Raw genomic sequence first — 23621 nt, 5'->3', positions numbered from 1 at the left:
CACAGCAAAGGGCCTTTTTCCTTCAGGGACTAGAAAGAGCCCAAGTGTGGTTTTGTCACAGTTACAGTGGAGTCCCAGCTCCCCAGCCCTCCACATAAGCCCCCCATTTTTTGCCTGAGTCAGGGGCCTGGGCAGAAAGTGGAAGATGCCCCGCTTCGCCACGTAGTCTGGAGGACTTTGAGCAAGTCCTTCTCCCTCTCAGCTCCACTGCCTCCTCTCTGGGGCAACCATGGCCCCGCCCACCCTGCCCAGTGGCTACCCCTGCAGGTCCAACTAGCCACAGACCATACGGAGGCTCTACCTCACTGCTCTTCATATCCTCTCACCAATTTGTAGGACTAAGCCCTAGCTGGTCACTTGCTCCCTCTAGATTCTCTCTTCTGCTCTCTTAAATGGATAGTTAAGGGACTTGCCGGGTTTCTATTGCAAGAATTTGGCCAGACTGGTTTGGGCACTGGAAGTGCATGAGGGAGACTCCAGACTAAAGCTGACCAGAATCTGGCAGCCAGGACCGGGATCTGGAAGGACTAAAAACCCTCTGGGCCGAACCCCAGTCCACCTAAACACGTCAGCCTCATGCCTGTATCTGTATCCCACAATTCTGTAGTACATCTTGAAAGCAGGGACCAGAAGCGTTTTGCTTACTGTTGCGGCCACAGGGAGAGCTTGGCCAAAATACAGAAGAACCCAAGAACTGTTTAATGAGCAAAACCACTTGCCTACCTTTTACAAAGGCCAGGCTCTCCCCATGCTCACGTTGTCCCTCCTTCATTGGCACACAGCCTGTCTGATCACACCCAGGAGGAAGGGCTTCAGAACTCAGCAAGGTGTGATCCTGGTTCCTGTAGGCCCACGGCGTCCTGGGCACCTGGACACACGGTCCATCCTCCTTGGAGTAGGAGAGAGGGCAGCAGGCAGAGGGCAAAACCACCTGCAGCCCTCAGCCCTACTGTCTCCTGTGGGGCCCTCCCTGGTAGGCAATGAACGCTGGCCTCCCCAGCCCAGGTTCAGAGTTAAGGAGAAAATAAAGGGATTAAGGAAGCACCAAGTCCTCTCTTATGACAGTATCAGACAACTGTTTCAAAATATATTAGATTTGGTTTTTATTGTAGAGCACACATATCAGGGCAAAGTGCTGCACACACAACTACAAATCATTTTTGGGAAAAAAGCTGTAAAAAAAATAAAACTGCAACTGCTTTAGTTATGCAGTCCCGACTTGAATCCACGCTGGCAAAGGAGTTCTGGCCCCTGAGAAGGGCTTCTCGATGGTGGCTGCCCCAGATTTCTGCAGCCTCAGGCCTGGGCCTCTGTAAGACAGGGCACAGGGCCCCTGGGGTGGTGGCAACCTGGGTACTGGGAGGGCCTCTGCTCTCAGCAGGCCTGGGGCTTGGCCCTGGCTGGCAAGGAGACATTCCTAATGAATCTACATCAGAACCTTGCAGCCTTTGAGGATCTGAGTAGGTAGAAACTGCCAAAGACTTTATTTTTTCCTTTTATTATTTCTTAAAAGCCCCTTCCCAGCTCCCACGCCCCTGAGGCAGAGGAGGCACCAACCCAGTCTGCAGTCCTGAGCTCTGGCCTTGGATGCATGCTACAGGCAGACGGGGGGGTGGGGGGGGGGGTGGGCGCCTTCCTATGGGGATGACATGGAGAGAAGGCCCAAGCTGGCCAATGTAGGAGAATGGAAAGGGTTAGGAAAAAGCCAGGAGACCAAAGGAAAAAATAAAAACTCAAAAACAAAAGAAAACAAAAACCCTACCACACACCACAACAATTTTCCATACCCCAAATGCTAGACTTGGAAGGACACCAGTCCCTCTAGCTAGAAACAATTCCTAAAACTGCCCCGACATGGGAAGTCTAACTGTTCCGTACAATCACACGCATATGCTTGAAAGGAGCAACCCACCAAAGAGGCGTGCCCTCAGCAAGAAAGGTCAGGACCACTGTAGCCAGCCCCTCGGCAGCCCAGGGACCTGTGGGCAGAGCAGGCCAATGGGCGTGGAGGAAGCCCGGGGTCTCAGCCAATAACTTTGGGGTGGCAGATGACTGCTGAAACCTCCACCCAGTCATTCTGAACAACTCTGCCGCAGGAGGAAGAGGGGGTTTGCGTGAGCTTCCAGGGCCTGGAGAGCGGGTGAGAGGTGGGAGGACAGCAGGCCTCCCGCAGAACCAGCAAGGAGCACGAGACCTCAACCCAGCACGCAGACATCAGTGGGAGGAGAAGGGGCAGAAGACTGAATTTCATTTACAACACTGAGAAGATTTACATTTAAAGCAAAACAAGAATTTTCTTAACCAAAACATTTTGTTGTTTTTAAATAAACCCAGCCTGACACAGCCCCACTTGAGGACAGCTGCTCCTCACACCTCTACTGGCCACTCCGGCGTGAGCTTCTGTCCTCTACAGATGCCAACAGCCTTTCCATTTTGGAGGAAAACCAAGAACATGAGAATCAGGTCCCAACCAATTCTGTTCTTCAGCCTTAACAGGCAGCAAACCCAAGGAAAAAAATGTAAGGATCAAAAAACAAAAAATGAAAAATAAAAACAAAAACCAAAAAACCGGAACGAAACAAAAGGAGAGGGCAGCTACGTGAGGATCAACCAGAGTTCCCAGGAGGGCGCGGCAGGCTTCAGTGCCTCCGCATCTTCACCTTTCGGGCGGGGCTGCCTGCTGCCTCCGAGCAGTCCTCCCCAGACTCATAGGACTTGCGCCAGTAGTTCTCAGAGCTGAAGCTACTCCTCCGACGGTGTGTGGGCAGCAGCACCGAGCGCCGGTTCTCTTCCTTGTCCATTTCCAGGATCCGAGGCCTGCGAGGAAAGGGGTGGATGCGAGCGTTACCTCACACCCACCTCCGTGTCTGGGTGCAGCCCTCACCATCTGTGGGACGGCTCACCCAGCTGGGTGGTTCTGTGTGAGGGGCAGTACTGGCATCGTCTCCGTGCCCAAGAAGTGCAGTGGCCACACCTAGTCTTTGAAACACCTTTCAATCACCCCGTAGGACACCACCATGGCTGAGACGCCAGACGCCAGAGAGGTGGCGGCCTTCCCTACCACAGCCTCTTAGACCCTGCACAGTCCTGCCATCACCTCCACTTCTCAGTCCCCGTTTGCATCACCACGTAGCTCCTGCCCACCCCTACTCTGCTCACCGACTCCACTGGGCCCTGAAACCAACAAGCTCCTTCTGCCTCACCGTTTTAGCCCAGTACTTCTGGTCTAGACCGGCCTTTGCACACGGCTTTCTCATTCTTCTCATCTCAAACACTTCCCCAGAAACCTTCCTGAATCGTTCTGAAATGGGTCCCTGTCCCTGGTCTACTATCTTTCAAGTCCCAAGCTTTCCTTCTAACATTTAAATATAACCACAAAAGCATTTGGGCAGACTGAATAAGGGAAGTCATGGGAAGGCCACGAAGCATTCCCACTTCTCAGAATCTCGGCCCAATCCCTTCTCTCTGTGGGGTACACGTAGTTGGTCACAGGTTAGGTGGGAATGCCACCAATGCCACTGACCTAGAGGAGGCAGACATAAATCTCAGAAAGGTGAACAATGCCAGACTCCTAAGCAGCTGACCCAGGCTTCCCCACCCATCTCACTCTGCAGCCAGGCCAGGGGGCTGCTTTGCTGGCCTTTGTGGAAGGTTTTAGGCTGAGTACCTGTGGGCAGCATCGGGGTCTGCCTTGCGATGGGACCGCTTAGGCTTCAGAGCAAGGTCTCTGTTATTTCCTGATAGACGATCTGAAGCATAGCTGGGTGGTAACACGGAGCTGCTCAGGGACTTTGTTTCCAACCGGGGTGCGTCTAATCTCGTCCTGCAAAGGAAACACACATGGGGTTATCAGTGGGCCTCTGGGGAGGGTATGGGCCCCATCAAACCAATTCTCTCTCTGGCCAGAGGGGTGGGGGGGGGGGGGGCAGCAGTCTCTACTCCGTGCCTCTGTCTCCTCGTGGTTCAACTAGGTCTGGCTGATTTGCAAAGACCCTCCATCTTAAGTTCAGGCTTAGGAATAGGACAGGAACACTTTTATGTGGAAACCTCTAATGATAGGGATCTACTGCCCCAGGGGAAAGATCCAGGGCTCTCTCTCAGCTGGACAAGGCAGCCCCGCTCACCCTACTCAGGCCCAGAGGGTTCTCTAGGGGCATCTACTCCACCTGCCAGAGTACTGAGGACCCTAAAATACTCTAGCAGATGTCTTCATCCTTCCCGGAAATACCAAGACAGGAAGGAAAGTTCCTCTGGTCTGAGCCTATGGAAGGAAAAAGAGACTCTCCTACACCCTCACACAGGAACACTAAGACTGTGGCAGAGCCAACAGAGCCCAGGCCCAACTTAACATTCACACACTTGGCTCTGGTCCTACCACAGCCACCTGGCAGCTTTTGCTGGTTACAGGATGCTGACCAATCCAAGGCCAGGGGGTTTTTGAAGGCAAAGTCCCCACCTAGCACAGAGTGTGAGTTTCAAGAAACACACTGTCCAATACAAGGAGAACATGCACGTATGGATGGGGAAGACAGTGATGGGGGAGAGAGATGAGGAAGAGAGATATGGGGAAGAAGGAGATGGAGAAGGTGGGCAGAGAGGTAGTCCAGGGCAGTGATCTGAGTCCTTTACGAAGCCAGGCTAGGAGGAAGCTAGCCTGGGAAACTTCAAAGAAGCCCTGAAGCTTCTTGGGTGATACAGAGAAGGCTGGCAAGTCAGGCTGGTGGCAGCAAGGCACAGGAGGAAGCCTGGGGTAGGGAGTGATGGGGACACATGTGGCAGAAGGCCCTGAGGCACCATTCCCAGAGGCAGCTGTGCACAACGTAGTCACCTGGTTCTGAGGAACGTGCTGTGGTCAGGGCAGAGCATCCTCACAATAACACTGCAGGCAAGACAGCAGGAGGGAAATCCAAGAGCTGCCCTGGCCTAAGCCACATGGTGTTCTTGGTAACAATTGTACCCAAACCCCACAGGTCCCCCTACCTACTCCCACTGGCTGGCCTGCTGTAAATAGATGAGGAAAACTAGGTCGGAAAGGTGATGAGTCACAGGTCCTGGAAATCATGGGGAAAAGGTTTAAGCCCAGGTGAGACACCCAGCCTGACAAGCCCGAACCATAGGGCTTTGACCCTAGGCAGGGGCCTTTCTCTTGAGGCCAGCAGGGGGCGCCTTCTAGCTGGGAACCAACGTTCTAACACCCTTAGGCCCAAAGTGGTAGGCAGGCAGGACTACTTTCCCTGCCCCTTTGCTTTGGCCTCATGGACCGGGAAGCCAGAGTGGTCCATCTGTACTGACAGGCTCACCAGTCTCAGCCTCCACTCTGGGCACTCCAGGCTCAGGGAAGCAGGACCTACCTAGAAACAAAAGGAAGAAGATGCAGCACTAATGGTGCCTCTTAGAATCCAGGCTAGTAGTCACCCCTTTCTGGGCCTACTTCTCCATCTAAGCAAAAGAGGGAGAAATGCAGCTGGCCCTAGGGACTCTTTCAGTTCTTAAGGCTCTAGAAACCAAGTGGCCTCCTTCAAGGCTAAGATTCTTGAGAGGAGTACCAGGAAGAGGTGGTGCTAGGCAACACCCAGACATGAGGGTGGGAATTAAAATCACCAGAGTCCCCAAGGACCTCTTCTTTACCAGGTCAGGCCTCCCCCCACCTCCCCCCGCCACCTCAACCCTCCCGGCTGAGGGGTCCAGGTGGCAGAGATCAGACCAAATGAGACACTGGCCATTAAACTTGGCTTAGAGTATTCTAAGCATGTGAAGCCTTATGGAGTAAAGTCCCCCTCTGGCCCTGTGGAGCTAATTCCAACACTAAGAACCCTCAGGTACCAGGAGCACATGCTCAGGACAGGAAAACCCCTGCAGGATGAAAAAGCCCCAACAAAGCTCTGGTGGGCAAGGCTTAGCACCCTGCAGTTGTTTCCTCAGGTAAGTGAGGGATGGCAAGGAAACCAAGAGCAGGGCCACCAAAGAGAGCCTGGCCTGCACACCTCTGAGGTTGGAAAACACGAGCACATCCTGCCACGCAGGCACAGCTGGCACACACCGATCCCTGGAGGGGCCTCCACCCTTCCTGAGCTGCCTTCTTGGGCGGCCTGTCTGCACAGCCAGGGACAGTGGTGGTGGCCTCTCACCATGGCTGCAGAACCACTGGAGAGGCTAGGGAGACAGGTGGGACCAGATGAGACTAGAAAGGCCAAGGACATGGACCGGCCCTGCTTCTAACTGCCTGAAGGAGGGGAAGAGAGTTGTTCCTTGTACATGATAGTTCTGCTGCCGTCAGGAGGCACCCTCGAAGAAGGGTTAATAAGAGGTGACCCTACCAAAAACCTTGCCTCCTGGACCCACCTGGGGACATAAAAGTGTCTGGGCCCCTAAAGTGCTCCTGACACATCCCCTGGGGCTGTTACAAGTACGTTTCAGAACAGCTGGAGAAGTTCTTGCCCTCCCTCCACTCCCAAAGAGCTACCATCCTGCAGGAAGCCAGGACAGAATAAGATCCCAAATGCAGAGCCCACTGGTAGCTTCATTTCTGAGCACATCCCTCTTAAAGGCAGCTGACTTCCAAGAAGCACCCTAGGTCCCTCAGGATTCAGCAAACAGATCCATAAACTTGAAGTCAGGAAGCCCAATTCTAGCAGTAAGGGCTAGGCCTGGGCCTCCTCAGGTGGCAAGAGGAATAGAGACTTGCCTTGTAGATCTGAGTCGATATCCAGGGGTTACAGTTACAGCAAGGCACCCCAGGTAAGTGAGGTCACCCACGTGTCGGGACAGCCCTCAGGACAAAACAGGGATTGGGTCCAGATACAGATGAAGCCAAAACAAAGGGAGGATGACAGCATTAATGTTAACACATTAACACGTGACCTAAAGGGAAGGAGGGAGTTGACTGTCCCAGGAGCTCCCCTCCTATTCCTTTATCAATCACTGAATGAATACTCCAGAGAAGCCACTGAGGAGGATTATTTCCACTGTGGGGATGGGGAAGCAATGCTAAATCAGAGACCAAATCACTGGCCTAAGTCACACAGCTACCATCCCATTATGGCCTCTGAAGCCCAGGTGGGCTCTCTGTACTATGGCAGAGAGCAGAGAGCTGCCCAGGCTGACCACCATTTCTGGGAGAACAGCAACCAGTCTGCACCTCAGGCCTGGATGCCAACCATCCCACAACTTCTGGCTCCACCCTCACGCCAAGCACCCCTGTGCTTTGTACAAAGTTGGACTTTCCCATGGGAGTGAAGAGGCAGGCAGCAGGCCTGAGTGCCCCCTTGTCTACTAAGTGACCGGGGGCCTCTAGGTCTAAGCTCTAGCACCTCTGAGAATCAGATTCCCACACAACCCCAACCTGTACCATTGTCTCTCTGGCAACAGTACCCACCCCCCATCTTCCAGCAACCTCCCTCCAACGTCACACTTCACTCCCCACAAAGCAGCTCTGAGACAGGTATAGAAGCCTGCTATGGTCAGGAGGGCCTAAAAGGCACATGAGGCATGTATCTTGAAGAAAGGGGTTCCATACCCAGGCCTGCAAGATAACCAGGTCCCAAAGACCTCTCCAAATCATTCAGTCTAATGACCAACATGTCACACCACATACTTGCAACCCAGAGCTCCAGGAGCCAGGGCCCCCCAGATGACAGACAGACAAAGGGGCCAGCATCATGGGTGATTAGGAATCCCCTTGCTCAAGCCTGGTAAGCCTTGATATCATCCTCTAGGACACCAAGACAGCCAGACAACAAGCTTGCTTTCCCAGCCTGGGCCAGTGAATGACGTATTTCCAGGTTTCCCTTTCCTCCCACTCTCTGGGCCTCTGCTCACACCTTACTTCGAATAGACAGTCTTCCTCATCCCCTACCCTTGCTTCATCAAAATCAGAGGGGAAGTATGGTGAGAAAGGGGCTAGAAGAAGCAGACACAGCATTCTTGAATTTAACCATCTCTAGCACCACTGCTGCCCCGATTTACAGGTGAGAAGAACACAGAGCTCAGATAACCAACCCGTATTCAGTGAGGAAGGGGTAGAGCCAGGCCAGGAGCCTAAGCCAGTTTCATGCCCAGGTGGTCTTAGCACCCCCTTCCCCCCCTCCCCACTGTTCCTTGTGCAGGATATACACACATAGACACACACACACTCACTGGACCAGGAAACGAAAGTGGGTTAACCCTTGGACCAGGGGACATGAATCATGGAAATAGAAGCCACGGCTTGGGTCTTGGTGGGGGCAATGTCCCAGGCCTAGTCAGGGAAACCTAGAGCTAGCCACCCCTCCCCATGCCCAGAGGGACAAAGCCCAGAACGAACCCTCCATTCTCACCCTCCACTCACACACACAGAATCTCACATTTGGACCACTCTGTTTTCCGGGACAGTCTCCCCCTGACCCCTGGACCCCTTGGCCTGAATGACCAAATAAACCGTTTAGCTCAATCAACCTCCTACAAACAGTCTCTCTCTCATGCAAACCCCACACTCTACTGCTTACTGGCACACACCAGCCTTGGTTAACATTTGGCAAATGAACCTCTAGATGTTCTTCCCAGCTTCAACCCACTCTGAGCCGAGCTCACTTGACCAAAAGCAAAGAAGTGGGTTATTCACAGTCTTGAGCCACTTTATCTGATTGACTGGAGAACCATGCAGGAATACAAGTCTTGTAGGCAGATTTGGGACAGCTGTGGGTACCTTCTGTAGACCAAGGGACTGGGTGCCCTGGCCACCAAGTGGAAAGCCCTGAAGGCCCACAAGCGATCTCCTGATGATCAAGAGTTGATCTAAGAACTCCTTCCCACACTACCCCTCAACTACAGAGAGCCTCTATACTTCCTGCCTTCTAGCCATTTTTGCCTGCCCAGTAATTTCTAGCTTAGGAGCCAGATCTACCAATCCTGTCCCAACCCACCCCCGCATCCCACTAAGCTGGATTTAATTTTTCAATTAAATTTTTTTTTTTTTTTTTTTTTTTGCTGGGTCCCAGCAGATCTACTTTGTGCTTTTAAGACAATGCTTACTTTGCTTGTGGTGTAATGGCATGCAAAATGTCAGCCTATTATATATCAGCAGACCCAAGTTCAAGGCCTTACTCAGCCATTTATGGTTGCGACCCCAACAGACTATAACACTAAGCTGCAGCCCATGGATTCCACTCATGTGGAAGCTCTCAGGTGGTCACTCCCAGCCTCCCAGTCCTCCCCGTGAGAAACGATAGTACCACTCACATAAAGACTTGGCACCAATCCCAAAGGTGCTGCATTTTGTTGAACCAAAAAGCACTTGGTGGCCAACCACCCATTTCCCACCATGAGGCCTTTAAAAGGACTGTCCCAGCTCTGACTCACCTGAGCTGGTGACAGAGCCCCCCCACCAGGCTCTCCCACAACAGCCTGTGCAATTGTTATCCAAACTGAAGAGAAGGCAGGACTGGCTCCATCCCCCGTGCTTCTGAGAAGCAGGGCCAGGATGCTCCCCTTTTCATCTTGTCACCTACTTGTCCTTTTCCAAGACAAGCCTATATAGCTACTCTGGAGCTGCTCCTCATTCACCTGAATTGTCCTCCTCTGGTACTTCCTCTGGGCCAGGCCTCAATGCTGGGCCCGGATGACAGGGATCTCCCACCCCCACAGAATGCAGATTTTGGAAAATCACAACAGCAAGCATATGGGCTATAACGGTCTACAGCGGCGGGGAAGTGCACTGAGAGAGCTACAGGTATGTGTATGAGGCTCCCTGCATGTCAAAACAGTTAATACCTGAGCCTCGAAAGATGGCTAGGTTAACCAACTTTTAGCATACGCACATGGGTCATTTGCAGGGTAGGAGGAGGACGATAAGATGAACATGTTAGATGGGATCAGACTGCTGCAAGAGCCCAGGATGCAAGTCCGTGGGCCATACTAAGAACTGCAAGTACGTTAATATAAGTGAAAACTCCAAGAAATTAGGCTGGGTGGATAGGAAAAGCCCAACAAGGATTTTACCCTGGGCCTCTCATCTGGTCACCTGAGTTGGCTCCCTAAAGTTGGGCACTACTCTAGCTCAGCTGCCCTGGGGGAGCTGGGGGCTACCGTCCCACTCCTCTCCAGCACCCTCATACCAAAGCTCTGTGCTTCTGCTCTCTAGCCCAGTCTATGGCGGACTCCTGGGCCCATTCAAGTCAAAAGGTCAAAGAGTACCAGTCACCCACAACAGTCATTCTCCAAGGTCAGACCACTGCCAGGGGCCCCACAGGCCAAAGAGCTTCCAGGAGGACCTGTTAACTCCATAGGCTCCCTAGCTCCCCTGAGACGCATCTGACTCAGCCAACCTGGGATGGCAGCCTGGGAAGTCAAGCATGGAAGCCATCATTCAAAAGGAAAGAAACAGCTGGAAGAATGACCTCCAGCTATGGCTACTTCCATGTGCACCTCTGGTGAAGATTTCCTAGGGATAAGCTACTATGAGGCTTGGAGGAGCACCTGGCAAGTTGCTGCTCTGGTTTTACATCACTCTGGGAGTTCCTCTCCAAGTGCCTGGTTTAGGTGGATCACTTGTCCCAGCCTAAGAAGAAATGAATGCGTAGAAGAGGCCAGAAGGGAGCTACACTCTGGGCTCCATCACTTGTGTTCTGGGTTTTGGCCTGTGCTGGGAACCACAGGAAAAGAAAGCAAAAAGGCAGATAAAAACCCTTTTTCTAATGAATTCCCGGAATATTCTTAGGCTAGAGGGGAGATGCTGCCAGCTCCCAAACAGACCCATGTCTGGAGCTGTCACATGTGCCTGGTGCTCTGCAGGCACCACAGGCTTGTCAGTTTTGACTTGACAAAATGGCAGAGCCATGCCAAAGAGACTTCATCACCACATTATTCTGGAGTTCTGAACCCAAAGGGCCAAGATGCTCAAGTTATAGACTGAAGTTAAAAAGATGGCTCAGTCTGTTAAGCATTCAACTTCAGTTCAGGGGAGATCCACAGTTCAGAGGTTCGAGTCCCGCGTTGGGCTCTGCGTAAAAAGCTCGGGGCCTGGGGCCTGCTTCGGATTCTGTCTCCCTCTCTCTCTGCCCCTCCCCCACTTGCATGCTCTGTCTCTCAAAAATAAAAATAAAACAAAACAAAAAGATGGCAAGCCAGAAAGTAAAGACATAGTTCAAAACAAAATAAAACAAAACAAAATGTGGGGCACCTGGGGGGCACAGTTGGTTAAGCATCCAACTCTATCTCAGCTCAGGTCATGAGTTCATGAGTTCTACCCATACATCAGGCTCTGTACCGATGGCGTGGAGTCTACTTGGGATTCTGTCTCTCCTTCTCTCTGCCCCTCCCGTGCTTGTGCGTGTGCTCTCTCAAAAGAAATAAACTCAAAAAAAAAAGGAACACAACTCCTAAAGCCCCAAGCTGGAGTAATCTGAGCATAAAACAAATACCCGTAAATCCATATGGGTATAAGTAAACGAATAAAGAAAAAGAAATATACAAATGAGAGAGAAGAAACAAAATCTTCCTGCAGAAGAATTCCAAATAACTTGTGTAGCGATTCCCCCCCAAGGGAGGTGGAGCTAACTCCTCACTCCTTATTCATGGGCTGCAGGTGGCGACTTCCCTCCTGAGACAGGGGAAATACTGACTTTAGAGTGCAGAGAACCGGCGAACACAGCCTCAGCCAGATGTGCGAGGTCAACATCAACAGCGATTAAGTCCTATGCCCTCGATAGAACATGAAGAGAACGGGGCTTTACCTCTGTAGATTCCCTCCCCCAAAACCCTAACCCCAATCTAACCATGAGAAAATGGTTAAATTCTAATTGAGAGATATTCTACAAAATACCTGGCCAGTCTGTTATCACGAATAAGTTTAAGAAACAGTCATAGCCCAGAGGAGCCTAAGGTGACATGACAACTAAACGTAATGTGGCACCCTGGAACAGAAAAGTTATACTACGAAAAAACTAAGGAAATCTGAATAAAGTAGGATTTTATTAAAGTATCAATACTGCTTTTTTTTTTTTAATTTTTTTTTTCAACGTTTTTTATTTATTTTTGGGACAGAGAGAGACAGAGCATGAACGGGGGAGGGGCAGAGAGAGAGGGAGACACAGAATCGGAAACAGGCTCCAGGCTCCGAGCCATCAGCCCAGAGCCTGACGCGGGGCTCGAACTCACGGACCGCGAGATCGTGACCTGGCTGAAGTCGGACGCTTAACCGACTGCGCCACCCAGGCGCCCCTCAATACTGCTTTTTTGACTGCAACGAACATATCGTACTAATGTAAGATGGTAACGACAGAAACAGTAGTATGAGGAACGCAAAGAGACTCTGCTACCTTTACAATTTTCTGTAAATCTAAAGCTATTCTAAAAAATTGTACTTAAAAAAAAGACAGTAAGCTATAAGACATCGTGTTCCAGCCGTGGGGGGCGGGGGGGGGGGGTCCAAGCATTGGTTCTGCTTTCCTCACTGATGTCTGTACAACCCTGGACAATCATCTAGCCTATCAGGACCCCGCTCTAAAGACAGACTGGTCTTGACCCAGCATCTGCTTAGCTCAGTCCATTCACATACCCCACGAGCAGAGAAAAAGAAGCACTGAAGAGGCCAGGTCAGTACATCCCTGACTCCCTGGCCAGAGAGGAGGGACAGTCACAAGCTACGTGAAGGCTGAACACTACAGCCTAATGCCCCACCTTTGTTTTCTCTTCTCACTCCCTGCTCCTCCTAGAAGTGAAAACCCAGGCATTTTTAAATCAGGCTGCTAAGGCGCAGTCTAAAAATAACCAGCAAGAGCACATGTGACAAATCAGAACCAAGGAGATGGGGAAAAAAGAGGCGGAGGGAAGGTCTGGAAGAGGGGTCCCCAAATAAGACTGCCTATAAACACTGGGAGCATGTGCTTTTGCTCAATCCCCGACTCCCAAGTTAAGCAGCCACAGAGCTTAATTTTCCAATGAAAAAAACCAAAACAGCTTTTCCCTGACGGAATTAAAAAAGTATGAAACCTTATAGCCTTTTCCTCTCCCAGGCTTCATGCTGCCATGCTACTGATAAAGAGGAGCCAAGTTCTAAGGGAAACCAGACCTACATCTCCAGACAGGCCTGCAGGTGCCAGACAACGGGACACTTACTTCCTGAGGATGATGACCGCTCTGCGCTCCTTGATGTCCTGAGGCCGTATGCAGTGAGTGATTTCATCAGCAGCATATCCACTGAAAATAAACACAGAGCATATGAGCTTGGAAAGTGAACAGACAACCAAAGTTCCTACAGGGTAAAGAGACAGAAATATGGTCCAGGTCTTAATAGACATCTCTACCCTGTTATTTTGAGAGGTTCAAGGATCTACATGGAAAGGGAAATAACCTCATAGGCTCTAGCATGATCCACTCAAGAACAAAACCTAGGATGAGGCAAAGGCAGGCTTTGAGGCAGACACCAAAGCAGGAATCTCCCCACACAAGCCAGGAGTCCTTCTTTTAAAGGACCCCCAAGACGGTACACCTTTAGTCACTTCGGAAGCAGCGAGAGTGACTCAGGCCAGACCTTGGTGAAAAGACAAAGTGCATCTCCTCTGCTTCTCCCCTCCCTTCCCCCTACCTTTAGGCATGAAGAGGAAGCCAAGGAAGACACTGACAGCCCTGAGTCACCAAAGAGAACTAAGGCTGCAATGTTCAAAAAGAGAATTTGTGTACTTGAAAACAAGCTTTCAAAAACCTCCATTTGGGGGGATCCAAAATCTTGAAGACAGCTGTGTTTGGGATATTTTAAGAATTCCCATCACACTCAAATATCTATTTATTTTCACCAAGTTACACAATTTTTAAAACTGCTTAGACCAATGAATGTGGGTAGATGACTGTCCTCTTCACAGCTAACATCTTTCCGATTTGAAACCCTGGAAGCAAACTCAGCATCCTGAGCCTCCTCACATGCCCTCACCCAGAGGCACTCCCACCCCAAGTTCGTCTGCCGAGCTGAGGCAGCTCTACACAGCCAGACACATGCTCAGGCACAGGCCTAGTGGGAGGTGAACACCTTCTTAGCCTGCTCTTGCTCAGCATCCCCCTGGGCCCCCCAGACCACAAATTTTCCTCTCCATGGTTGTAACCAGCTCTCTTAAGGGCAGCTATAAAGACACCTGTATAGCTGTCAGAAACACTGCAGGCCAGGAAAGAACTCCTCAAAATGGCCAGACTGCCGCAATGTGGGCAAGAACTAGAAGACAAAAAAAAAAAAAAAAAAAAGAAGAGGGAAAGCCCTCTGATTTGAGGCCATGCTGGGAAGAGACACAGAATCTTTATCTTAAATATTTCCCCTCCAAGCTCCTCCTAGGCCAGAGGTTTTGACGGGGTTTTTTTTGTGAACACCAGTCCTAGGAGAGACTATGGACAAACATCCACAGTCAAATCAGTTTGAAAAATATTGAAGAGTTTAGTATGTTAAAGAATCTGAGAATTATTACAGCAAAAGAATCTGCTGACTTTGTTTAACTGAGCACTGACCAAGAACCTTCTCTCAAATAACACCTATTAATATCTGTAGGCCTACAGAAATGCCACAGGGAGGAGCTGAAGAGACCCGAGTTAAAACCTGAGTTTTGTCACCTTCTAGGCTTTGTGACCTTAGTGAAGTCACTTGCTGGGCCTAAACCTGTTTCTTCATCTGTAATAAGGACAGCAGGTTTCGGGTGTTCACTTTGTTATGCTTTAACACTTAGGTATTCTTTTATGACTGCTAATAACAAGATTTATTTTTTTTTTAATTTTTTGGGAGAAAGAGAGTGTGTGCAAGCAAGGAGAGGGGAAGAGGAACAGAAGGAGAGGGAGAATTCCAAGCAGGCTCCAACTTCAGCACAGAACCCGTTGTGGGGTTCGATCTCATGACTGTGGGATCAGGACCTGAGCTGAAATCAAGAATTGACTGCTTAACCAACTGAGCCACCTAGGTGCCCCAACAATAACAAGATTTTAAAGGGGTGGACAGAATTAGAATTCCCTTCCAGGCAGAATTAGAGTTCTAGGACCACGTGGTTGGCACCCCTGGAAGCTGTAGGGCTGCTGTGAGAATTAAGTTGGATAATGCAGTGTGCCTGGCACTGCACTCCCATTTACCAAGCACGCGACCCAAGACAGAGGGCCCTGGACCACCCTGGGGCAAGCTAGAGACTTGGGCTCAGCACCTACCAAGGAAATGTGATCTGGGTTCCTTTTGCAGGGATATACCAGCAGAAGAGGCCTCATGGGTCCCATTCCAGGGCTAGGAGTTCCAGAGCTTGTCCTAGGCTCCTGTCACTCCACATTGGAAGAATGCAACTGTGGGCTGCAAGACTGGTCTGTATAAACACAGGACATCCCCAGAAAGAACTAACTCCAATTCTCCAAAGGTAATCCAAGGCACATTTTTTTTTTAAGTTTGTTTGTTTATTTACAGAATGAATGAATGAACGAACAAACGAATGAATGAATGAATGAATGAATGAATATGGAGCAGGTTCTGCACTGTCAATGCAGAGCCCAACATGGGGCTTGAACTCCCGGAACTGTGAGATCATGACCTGAGCTGAAATCAAGAGTCGGACACTCAATCAATCGACTGAGTCACCCAGCTGCCCTCAAGGCACATTTCTAAGGCCTGAGCCTACAGTACTGGCCACAGGCAACCTACTGTTAACAAGTATCAGTCCATTTGACGTGGCTATAGGCACCTGGGGTCCTCACCTCCCATCTTCAACAAAGAACCATTTCCCTTAACGCAAAAGGAGCAAAGCCAGACGTTTGTCACACCTTAACTGCCCCCAACCTCCCAAAGGGCTCCAGGATGAAGAAATAGCCATGCCAGAATCCTGCCACTGGGTTCAGGCCTCAGAGGAACTAGTATGGAAGGAGGACTATACAGGCCCCCAGAAATGACCATGGCACTGAACGCACCTGAATGGCTCATTAGCACCGGTCTTCTAGAACTTCCTGGCAGCTGTGACATAGCCCACTGACCCATCCTCAGCACCTCAGGCTCCTCTGGGAGCAGGAGGCTCTAAGTCCTGGCCAAGAGAAGCTCTTCTGGTTAAACTTCAGCAGAAAGTGTCCAACAAAGACCACAGAAGATTATTCACTGCTAAGGAACCTACAAGAGAAACTGTCTGAAAGTCCCAATCTGCCAGCTTGAAACTTAATATGCTCTGGGTCCAGCCCTACCCTTGGCATGAAGAAAAGTTCCAGTGCCTCCTGCTCTTTTGTTTTCACAGGGAAGGGAGAAGAGGAAATACTTCATGCTGGTCAGCCTCCTGCTCCCTCCTGAGCCCTTTCAAGATCTCTCCACCCCACGTGGCAGTGACCACATGCCACGAGCATCAAGAGTGACAGAACCTGGCTCTGCCACCCACTAGCACTATGCCTTACAGGAATTCTTGAGAGTCGCCCCCATCCCCCGCCCCAGGAAGCCTTCCTCAAATCTCCCAGACTGAGTTCCCCCCACACCATCCACCTACACCTCTCTACTATGTTTGGCCTCATGGAAATTGTGTTTTCTCTACAAGACAAAGCGCTGCAAAGGTCTTATTTATCTCTGCACTCAGTTGTCCCTAAATAAAATGTATGTTAAGCTCAACTATTCTCAGTTTCTACATCTAAAAAACAGATCTCACAGGAGATCCTTCCTTAGAAGATTAGATGGAGGTTAAATGAGGAGTCTGAAAAACTCTAAGGGACTGTGCAGGACTGTACACCTCTCTTCTAGGAGACAGTTTTGGAGACTGTTAAGTTTTGGTTGTTAAGGCACATTTCCAAGATGGCCACCAATGCCCATCTACTCTGTGCCCTGCCCAGGACAGAACAGAACCAGAGATGGAGGGACTGGCCAACATCACCAGGACTGCCTAGTGACTGCCTCCCTCTAACTACAGCTACCTGCTCTGGGCAGCCCCCAGAGGTCATGCCACTGATAGGCTTGCAGGACTAAGAAACTTAGGTTTTTGGGGACAGCATGCCAGCCATATGGGCATAGGTGTGGGATTATGAGCTCACACTCATTATAACCAGACCCAAACTTCTAAAAAGACATATAACCTAACTTTATGAGAAGTCCTAGGACTTTCTGATACATAAGGAAGGTTGGCCTGCTTCAGATCCCAATTCTCTACACATCAAGGTATAAATAGATAGTACCTGAGCACAGAAAGCATCTCGTCTCCAGAGACACTTTACCTAAACTTCAAGCATTCGATAATGTAGGAAGAAATTCAATCTTCGGTAACAACTCTATGGCATCAACAGCCCCATTTTGCAGAGGAAAACTAAGGCCCAGAGAGGTTAAGAAACTTACCAAACGTCAAACAGCTAAAGTGGGGACACTGGAACTCTAAATCCAACTCTGATTTCAGTATCTATGCTATACTGATTTTTGGTTTTTTGGTTGGGGGGAGGAAGTAGGTAATGAGGAGTAGAGAGAAAAGCCCATCTGCGTTTTCTGATCACAAGGTCCAATCTGCCCTGAGGGCCGCACTGGCCTCAACAAATGACATTCACATACCCACCATCCCCAAAGAAGAAATCTCCAAAGATGAGCCCATGCCCCCAGACAGCTAGCACCATACCACAGCGATGGATGCACACTGATTGCCCAGGCCAGAAAATGGCCAGCTAGCCCTGAAATTTTTACGGCCTATTTACTTTATGCTTGCTCTGAGTTTCATGATTAAGCCCATGGTTCACCTGCTAGCTTCCTTTCCTTTGCTGCCTTCTGCCTTCTTGTTAGGCTTGGCAGAACGAAGGCCAGTCAACCCCCTGGCCCAGGGATCCTCCTGGGAATGCACAGCCCTGACTTCATCCTAAGGTTCCTCCCCCTCCTGTGGAATCAGAAGATCGCACACAAGAGATGTGGCCCAGGACCTATCTGCCCTACTTTCCCAACTATTTTAAGCCAGAAAGCTAAATTCTGCTTTCAAACAGCTGAACAACATCAGCCCTTGGCCCAGAACGGACAGGGGTGCCCACTCCACCCGATATCAGTTATTACCTGGAAGTCACAGGCTTTGCTCACCTCTGCATGTGCCATGGTTGGATGGTAACAGTCATTTCCAGGCAGGTGGCTAAGGCCTAGGTCTCTAGGCATGTGACCACCACAACCACAGACCATGCAATAGTGATTAAAAGTAGCAGCAAGCAAGCAATTAGGCTTGAGGAAATTATTCTAATTAATCCAACTGAAATCTGTTTTAATCTGCCCATTCACCTTATAGAGAACAGGAGAAGGAACACAAGAAAAGGTGATATGAAAAAAAGATAAAAAGATACTTAAGTCCCCAGAGAATAGCACTAAGAGGTGACCCAACTAGGCCCAACATGGAAAGGTCACAAAACAAGCAAACAAAAAACAACTGGGCTTGGAAAGAAGTTTGAAGCACTTCCAGAAGGGTCTGTGAGGCCTTGCTCTAAATGTCCACATTTGGACACTGCTGAGTCAATGTTTGTCACACGCTAACATCTACACCGACAACTATTAAATATAAAACTGTATCCCTGCCATGTTGCCTTGGACGAGTGCAGACTCCACTGCCACCAACAACCAATGTCTGTGAGGAGAATTACTAGAACCTCGCTCTACCTACAGAGAACCACTATTTTCATCAGTCCCTCCCTTCCAATCTGCAAGACTTAGGGCTCATCACTCTGGGCTGGGATGCATACCAGAAAGTGACAGAAAGCATCCCCTCTTACCAGTTTGGGGAAGAGACCAAGCAGCATTTAAAGAGAATCACTAACAGACAGGTGTTCACCCACCTGCATACCAAGTAAACTAGAGTGTTAAGTGAGCAGGTGCTGGAAGATTAAAATTAGCAGGGCATCCAGAACCCTGAAGCAGAGGCTCTCAACTGGGATGATTTTGCCACCCCGCCCTGGGACATCTGTGGTCATCATGAAGGTGATGCTGGTATTTAGTGGACAAAGACCAGGAATGCTGCTAAACATTCTACAATGCACAGGAGAGCCCCCACAAAACAAAGACTCGGCCAGTCCAAAATGCGAACAGTACTGCTACTGAGAAGATCTGACCTACAGCTTTCCCATGGCATGCCTCACCAGAATCTCTACTTCAGGTCCTGGTTGAATCTGAGGACTAAAGACAAATTCCATCAGCCTCAAGTCAGCATCCACCTGCCCCCCATCTTACTGATGGCCACCTTCTGGTACTGCCACCAAAGATGCCAAGCTCTCCCTGCTTCTTTGCTTGGTTAACTTCTAGTCACCTTAGTGCCTTACTGCCCTCAAGTTCTATCTTTCTGCTTCTGAAAACTTCTAACACTACAAAATGGCTTAAAAGGTTCTCTGCCCTCCCATCTTCAAAGTACTTCTGCAGCTACCTTCCTGGGCTTCCATTAAGCTGTGCACTCCATGAAGAGAAGAACCCTGTGATAGGGTCCACCAAATCTCTAGCCCCTTCCCCCAAGAAGGGAGCAAGGAATCATTACATGGTTGTATGTGAAAGCAAACACCCATTTAAGTGTCTACCCTGTGCCAGGCTCTGTATGAAACACCAGATCACCACATAGGCTTTGGAAGCTGGCATTAGCCCCACTTTACAGATGGGAAAACCAGCTCAGAAAACGCCCACAAGATCCAAAAGCAAATGAGAGCTGAGCTGGATTCAAAGCCTGGGGCAGCACTTTTCAGGACATGACTGAACCTCCCACATTAACTCCACAGCCAAGTCAGAATCCAGGAAGGGACTGGGAAAGCTTTAGGACTTTACTATTCCAAGGAAAAGATGAAGAGAATTTTCCTGATGATGCAATCCTGCTGATCACTAACAGACCTGCATTTTAAGAACTTGAAACTTCTGCTCTTCAATACAAGGGTGTGCATGTGCGGGGAGGGTAGGGGGGGAAGGTCTCAGTCACAAACTGCCTCTTATGATCTCCCCATTACATACCCAACCACCGCTAGACCTCCTTGAGGATCCATGACTATGCAGAAAATTAATATCCCCTTAAGAGACTAAATGGCCTTTATGTGAGGTCCTTTTAGCATCAAGAGCCATTCTATGAAGTCAGACACCAAACTGCCCTACACAGCAAGCCACTTGTGAAGGTCTGCTCTGGAAATCCCATCTTAAAAGGCTCTGCTAAGACATCAATCTGGGAGCGCCACTTAGATCTGAGGACAAGCTTGGAAGCTCAAATGACAAAGGGGCACCTGACAGATAAATGGCCCTCTAAGTTTCAGATGCCTAAGGAAGCCAGAGTAGTGTTTCTGCTACCACTGATTTCCCAAACTTTCCCATCGAAGACCTTGAGTATCGCAAAGCTCCGCTGCCACCCCCAGATAGAGAAGCAGCCTCAGCTGTTCAACTGAAATGAGATAGATGACCTGCCTCACGTTAAGAGGTCTCCAAAGACCTGCTTCTCCCCATGACCAGGGCCTATAGCACTGACTTCAAAGGTTAAGCTGCTCACAAAAATTTGGTGTGTCCTGATCCTGTACTAGAATTCAGTGGTCAACCAAGCTGCTTTGAGCAGCTGCAGTCTCGATCCCCTAAGAGGTTTTGGGGATTACTGAAGTACCATGCTAGATTACTCGTTTTAAGGCTGGAAGGGCCCTGCTTCAAAAAATATCTTCTGCTTCATATAAACAACAAAGGTGTCCCAGCAGGCAATCATTTTGGGGGGCCAGACTACGTAATTCTCAGCAGGATCTGGGGCCCAAAACAGGCCAAGAACCTAAGTTCTGTGTCTGACACAACTATAAGGCCAAATACCAGGTAGAGAGATCCACTTTTGTTTCACATGGCCCCGGTAGCAGGTAACACATTCTTACAAAAGGCCAACGGGCTCTTCTGCAGCCGACGGGGGCGGAATTTTCAGTCTGCTTGCTGCACTCTATTTATGCCCCAACCACTAATCTGTTCAACTCCAGGGAAGTCACTCCCCATATTGGAAATAGAGAACGTGTACCAGTTCAACACTTTTGAGAACGTTCCTCTGTTTTTTCTGTTAAGGAATCCTTAAACGTTTCCTCTGTTTAAAAAAAAACAAAAACAAAAACAACAGAATGGCAGAGTTGGAAAAACTTTTAAATAGAAATTCAACTCATTTTCTTAAAAACAGATTTGAAAACAGAGGCCCAGAAAGGAAAAGGGACTTGCTAAAAATCACACATAGAAAGACACTCCTAAAATCCTAGCCTTCTAGAAATATGCCTTTGTATTAATTCTTGATCAAGTGTGCGATCACTCCAAATCTGCCCTCCGGATACAAAATTCTGATTGGTTCCCTGACCCCTCCCTGCTTTCTTACTAGCGGTTTGAAACGCAGACCCCTTTCCTCCTCACCCTCTTCACCCCAAAAAGCAGAAGAATGGGTCAGACTGTAAAGTGCGGGCCATTTGCTGCTGCCTCCTGGGTGAGGGTGGGCAGCTAAGGCAGCAGGATGCAGGGCCGCCCCCTCCTCCCAGGTGGGTTACCTGAGCACAGTCACGCTTCCCCTGCGCACCGGCAGAGAAAGCACAGGTTCCGACACTCGGATAGGCTTGAACTGGAACTTGCAGCCGAAGCAGAGCGCAGAGTCGCTAAAGAAGGACACGGACACGATGGGGCGCTCGAAGATGTGGATGGGGTCCACGTGAGACACAATGCAGCCGCCGGGCTGATAGTCGTTGATGACGGCGCTGTTGACGAAGCCCTCGGGGATGACGCGGTGCTCCACCAGCTTCTGGATCACCAGCTGGTGCACCCACTCGGGGATCTCGTCCACATCGCCCGGCGGGTAGAGGCGCTCCTGACCGGGCCCGCGCTTCTGCAGCTGGGCGCCGTACGTGTAGCCCTCGCCGAAGAAGTACTTGTTGCGCAGCGGGGCGCGGTCCACCGTGTGCTCGTTGTACAGGCCCTTCTCTGCGCGGGACACCACCTCGTCGATGCGGGCCTCGATCTTGGCGCACTCGTCCTGGCTGAAGAGGCGCATCTGGCGAATGCCGCTCTTCACCTTGCGCGCCTCCTCCTCCTTCTGCAGCTGCTGCTCCTCGTAGTCGCTGCGCTCGGGGTCCGAGTCCTCCTGGTATTTGCGCTTGGCCCCGGACACCGGGTAAGGCTCGGCCGCGGCGGCGGCGGCGGCAGCGGCGGCCACGGCGGCGGCGGCGGCGGCCGCTGCCTCCCGGCTGCCCGCCTTATAGTTGTCCCGGGACGTCATGGACTTGAGCTTCTCACGCAGGTCCGTGTAACCGCTGGCGGCCGCCATGGCCCCCGCGACGCTGCTCTAGGGTCCGCCGGGGCGGGAGGGGCGGCCGGGCATGGCTCTCGGAGGACGCGCCCCGACGCCCCCGGAGGAAAGGGGTTCCTCAGCGCCAGGCCCCCATGCGAGGCCGGAGGACCCGGCGGTGGGCGTCAAGGGGCCGGGCGCGGGGTCGGGCCTCAGGGGCGGAGGGTCATGCAGCGGTGGCGGCAACGGGGCTTCCTCCTCCTCCACCTCCTCCACGTCCCAAGGAGCAAGGGCGCCGGCAGCGCCTCATGCCGCGGAGGGCCGCTGCGGAGAACCGACCCGACTCCCAGCCAGACCCTCGGACGCCCGGCCCAGCCCGCACTTTAAAGCGCTCCTCACGACGTCACGGGCCGTCCGCCCGACGTCCGCCAGCGCCGCTCCTCAGCGGGCTTCTCAGCGCGCACGCGCAGTGCCGCCGGCCACCGCGGCCCTGCGCGCAGCAAGCATGCGCGCGCGTGTAGGCCGGGTCACCAGGGGTGCCGGGCGCAAGCGCAGATGGGGACCGCTCGGCGTCCGCCGCCCCTCCCCCACTCACTGAGGCGCTCCAAGGGAGCACCCTCAAATAGCAACCTGCCTTCTTGTCGTGCCACCTCCGCGACCGAAGGGCTCCCTCCACAGGGGTGCGCTCACGCTGTCAACGCTGTCGCTGTGCTGCGTCACGGCATTGTCTAAATGCTCGAAAACGCCTCAGCCCTAAACGCGCAACCACCGGGGAACCGCCACAACCTAGGCTGCCCCGTCACCGCCCCCTTTGGCGTTTCCTGTTCTTTCATTGGGTCACGGGCCACGCGCTGGGCGGGCCCAGACGGTAGCTTCCGGAAGTTGGTTCGCGTTCATGCCTGTCAATCAGGCGGTCGCCTTGGCTACTGCGTCCGTCACTTAATTAGGTGCGTGGAGGGCGTCGAGGACCCCTGAAGGATGAATAGGTGGCTATGTAAGTGCCTGAATGGGTACGCCAACGGAGAAAAGCCCTCAGACGCTTTAGGAAACTTCTGAAACCAGCGGAAACTTCTCAGACTGCGGCCCCGAGAGCACCAGGCCCCAGCTCTGAGCCCGGACGGCGACAGCCCCAGAAACTGCACGCACTGAGGGCGCACCTCCCTGCCCCCCCCCCCAGCTCCGCCGCCCCCCCAGCCCCGGCGCCCCACCGCCCCCGCCGCCGGGAGTGGACGTTCCACGAGTCACGTCCCGGTGATGGCGGGTGCGTGCGCAGCCGCGGGACGCGCGGGGATTTGGCGTAGGTCTTGCTTCGGGCTAGAGATGGGTGTAGGGGCACCTCTTCGGGAACGACCGAAGGAAACTCACGGAGACTAGTAGGCTCACGGTGAAGGCAAAACTATAGAGAATTACTATAGACGATTCAAAAGTTTCGCAGCAGTGCGGTTGGATAGGGTGCACGGCGTGAGCAAAGGG

General features: G+C 51.3%; 1 protein-coding gene across 1 annotated transcript; it reads right to left on the bottom strand.

Annotated features, from left to right (window-relative positions):
• Positions 1 to 1086: 1086 nt before the first annotated feature.
• Positions 1087 to 22971, bottom strand: ALKBH5 (alkB homolog 5, RNA demethylase). The gene is made up of 4 exons (XM_019413290.2): positions 21418 to 22971; positions 13093 to 13173; positions 3668 to 3823; positions 1087 to 2817 (listed from the first exon to the last, which is right to left on the bottom strand). The coding sequence occupies exons 1-4, from the start codon at positions 22185 to 22187 to the stop codon at positions 2640 to 2642; spliced, it is 1185 nt and encodes a 394-aa protein (XP_019268835.1). The 5' UTR covers positions 22188 to 22971; the 3' UTR covers positions 1087 to 2639.
• Positions 22972 to 23621: the final 650 nt, after the last annotated feature.

This window comes from Panthera pardus, unplaced genomic scaffold (genome assembly GCF_024362965.1).
Source record: "Panthera pardus isolate Hobbes unplaced genomic scaffold, ASM2436296v1 HiC_scaffold_3, whole genome shotgun sequence".
Classification (NCBI taxonomy): Eukaryota; Metazoa; Chordata; class Mammalia; order Carnivora; family Felidae; genus Panthera; species Panthera pardus.
This window is presented reverse-complemented; position numbering and strand designations above follow the sequence as displayed.

Coding starts and splice junctions, on each gene's coding strand:
- ALKBH5 (XM_019413290.2), bottom strand. CDS start 22,187: ATGGCGGCCGCCAGCGGTTACACGGACCTGCGTGAGAAGCTCAAGTCC. Junction 13,174..21,417: donor GGAAGCGTGACTGTGCTCAG/GTAACCCACCTG, acceptor GTTTATTTTCAG/TGGATATGCTGCTGATGAAA. Junction 2,818..3,667: donor GACCCCGATGCTGCCCACAG/GTACTCAGCCTA, acceptor CTTTCCTCGCAG/GCCTCGGATCCTGGAAATGG.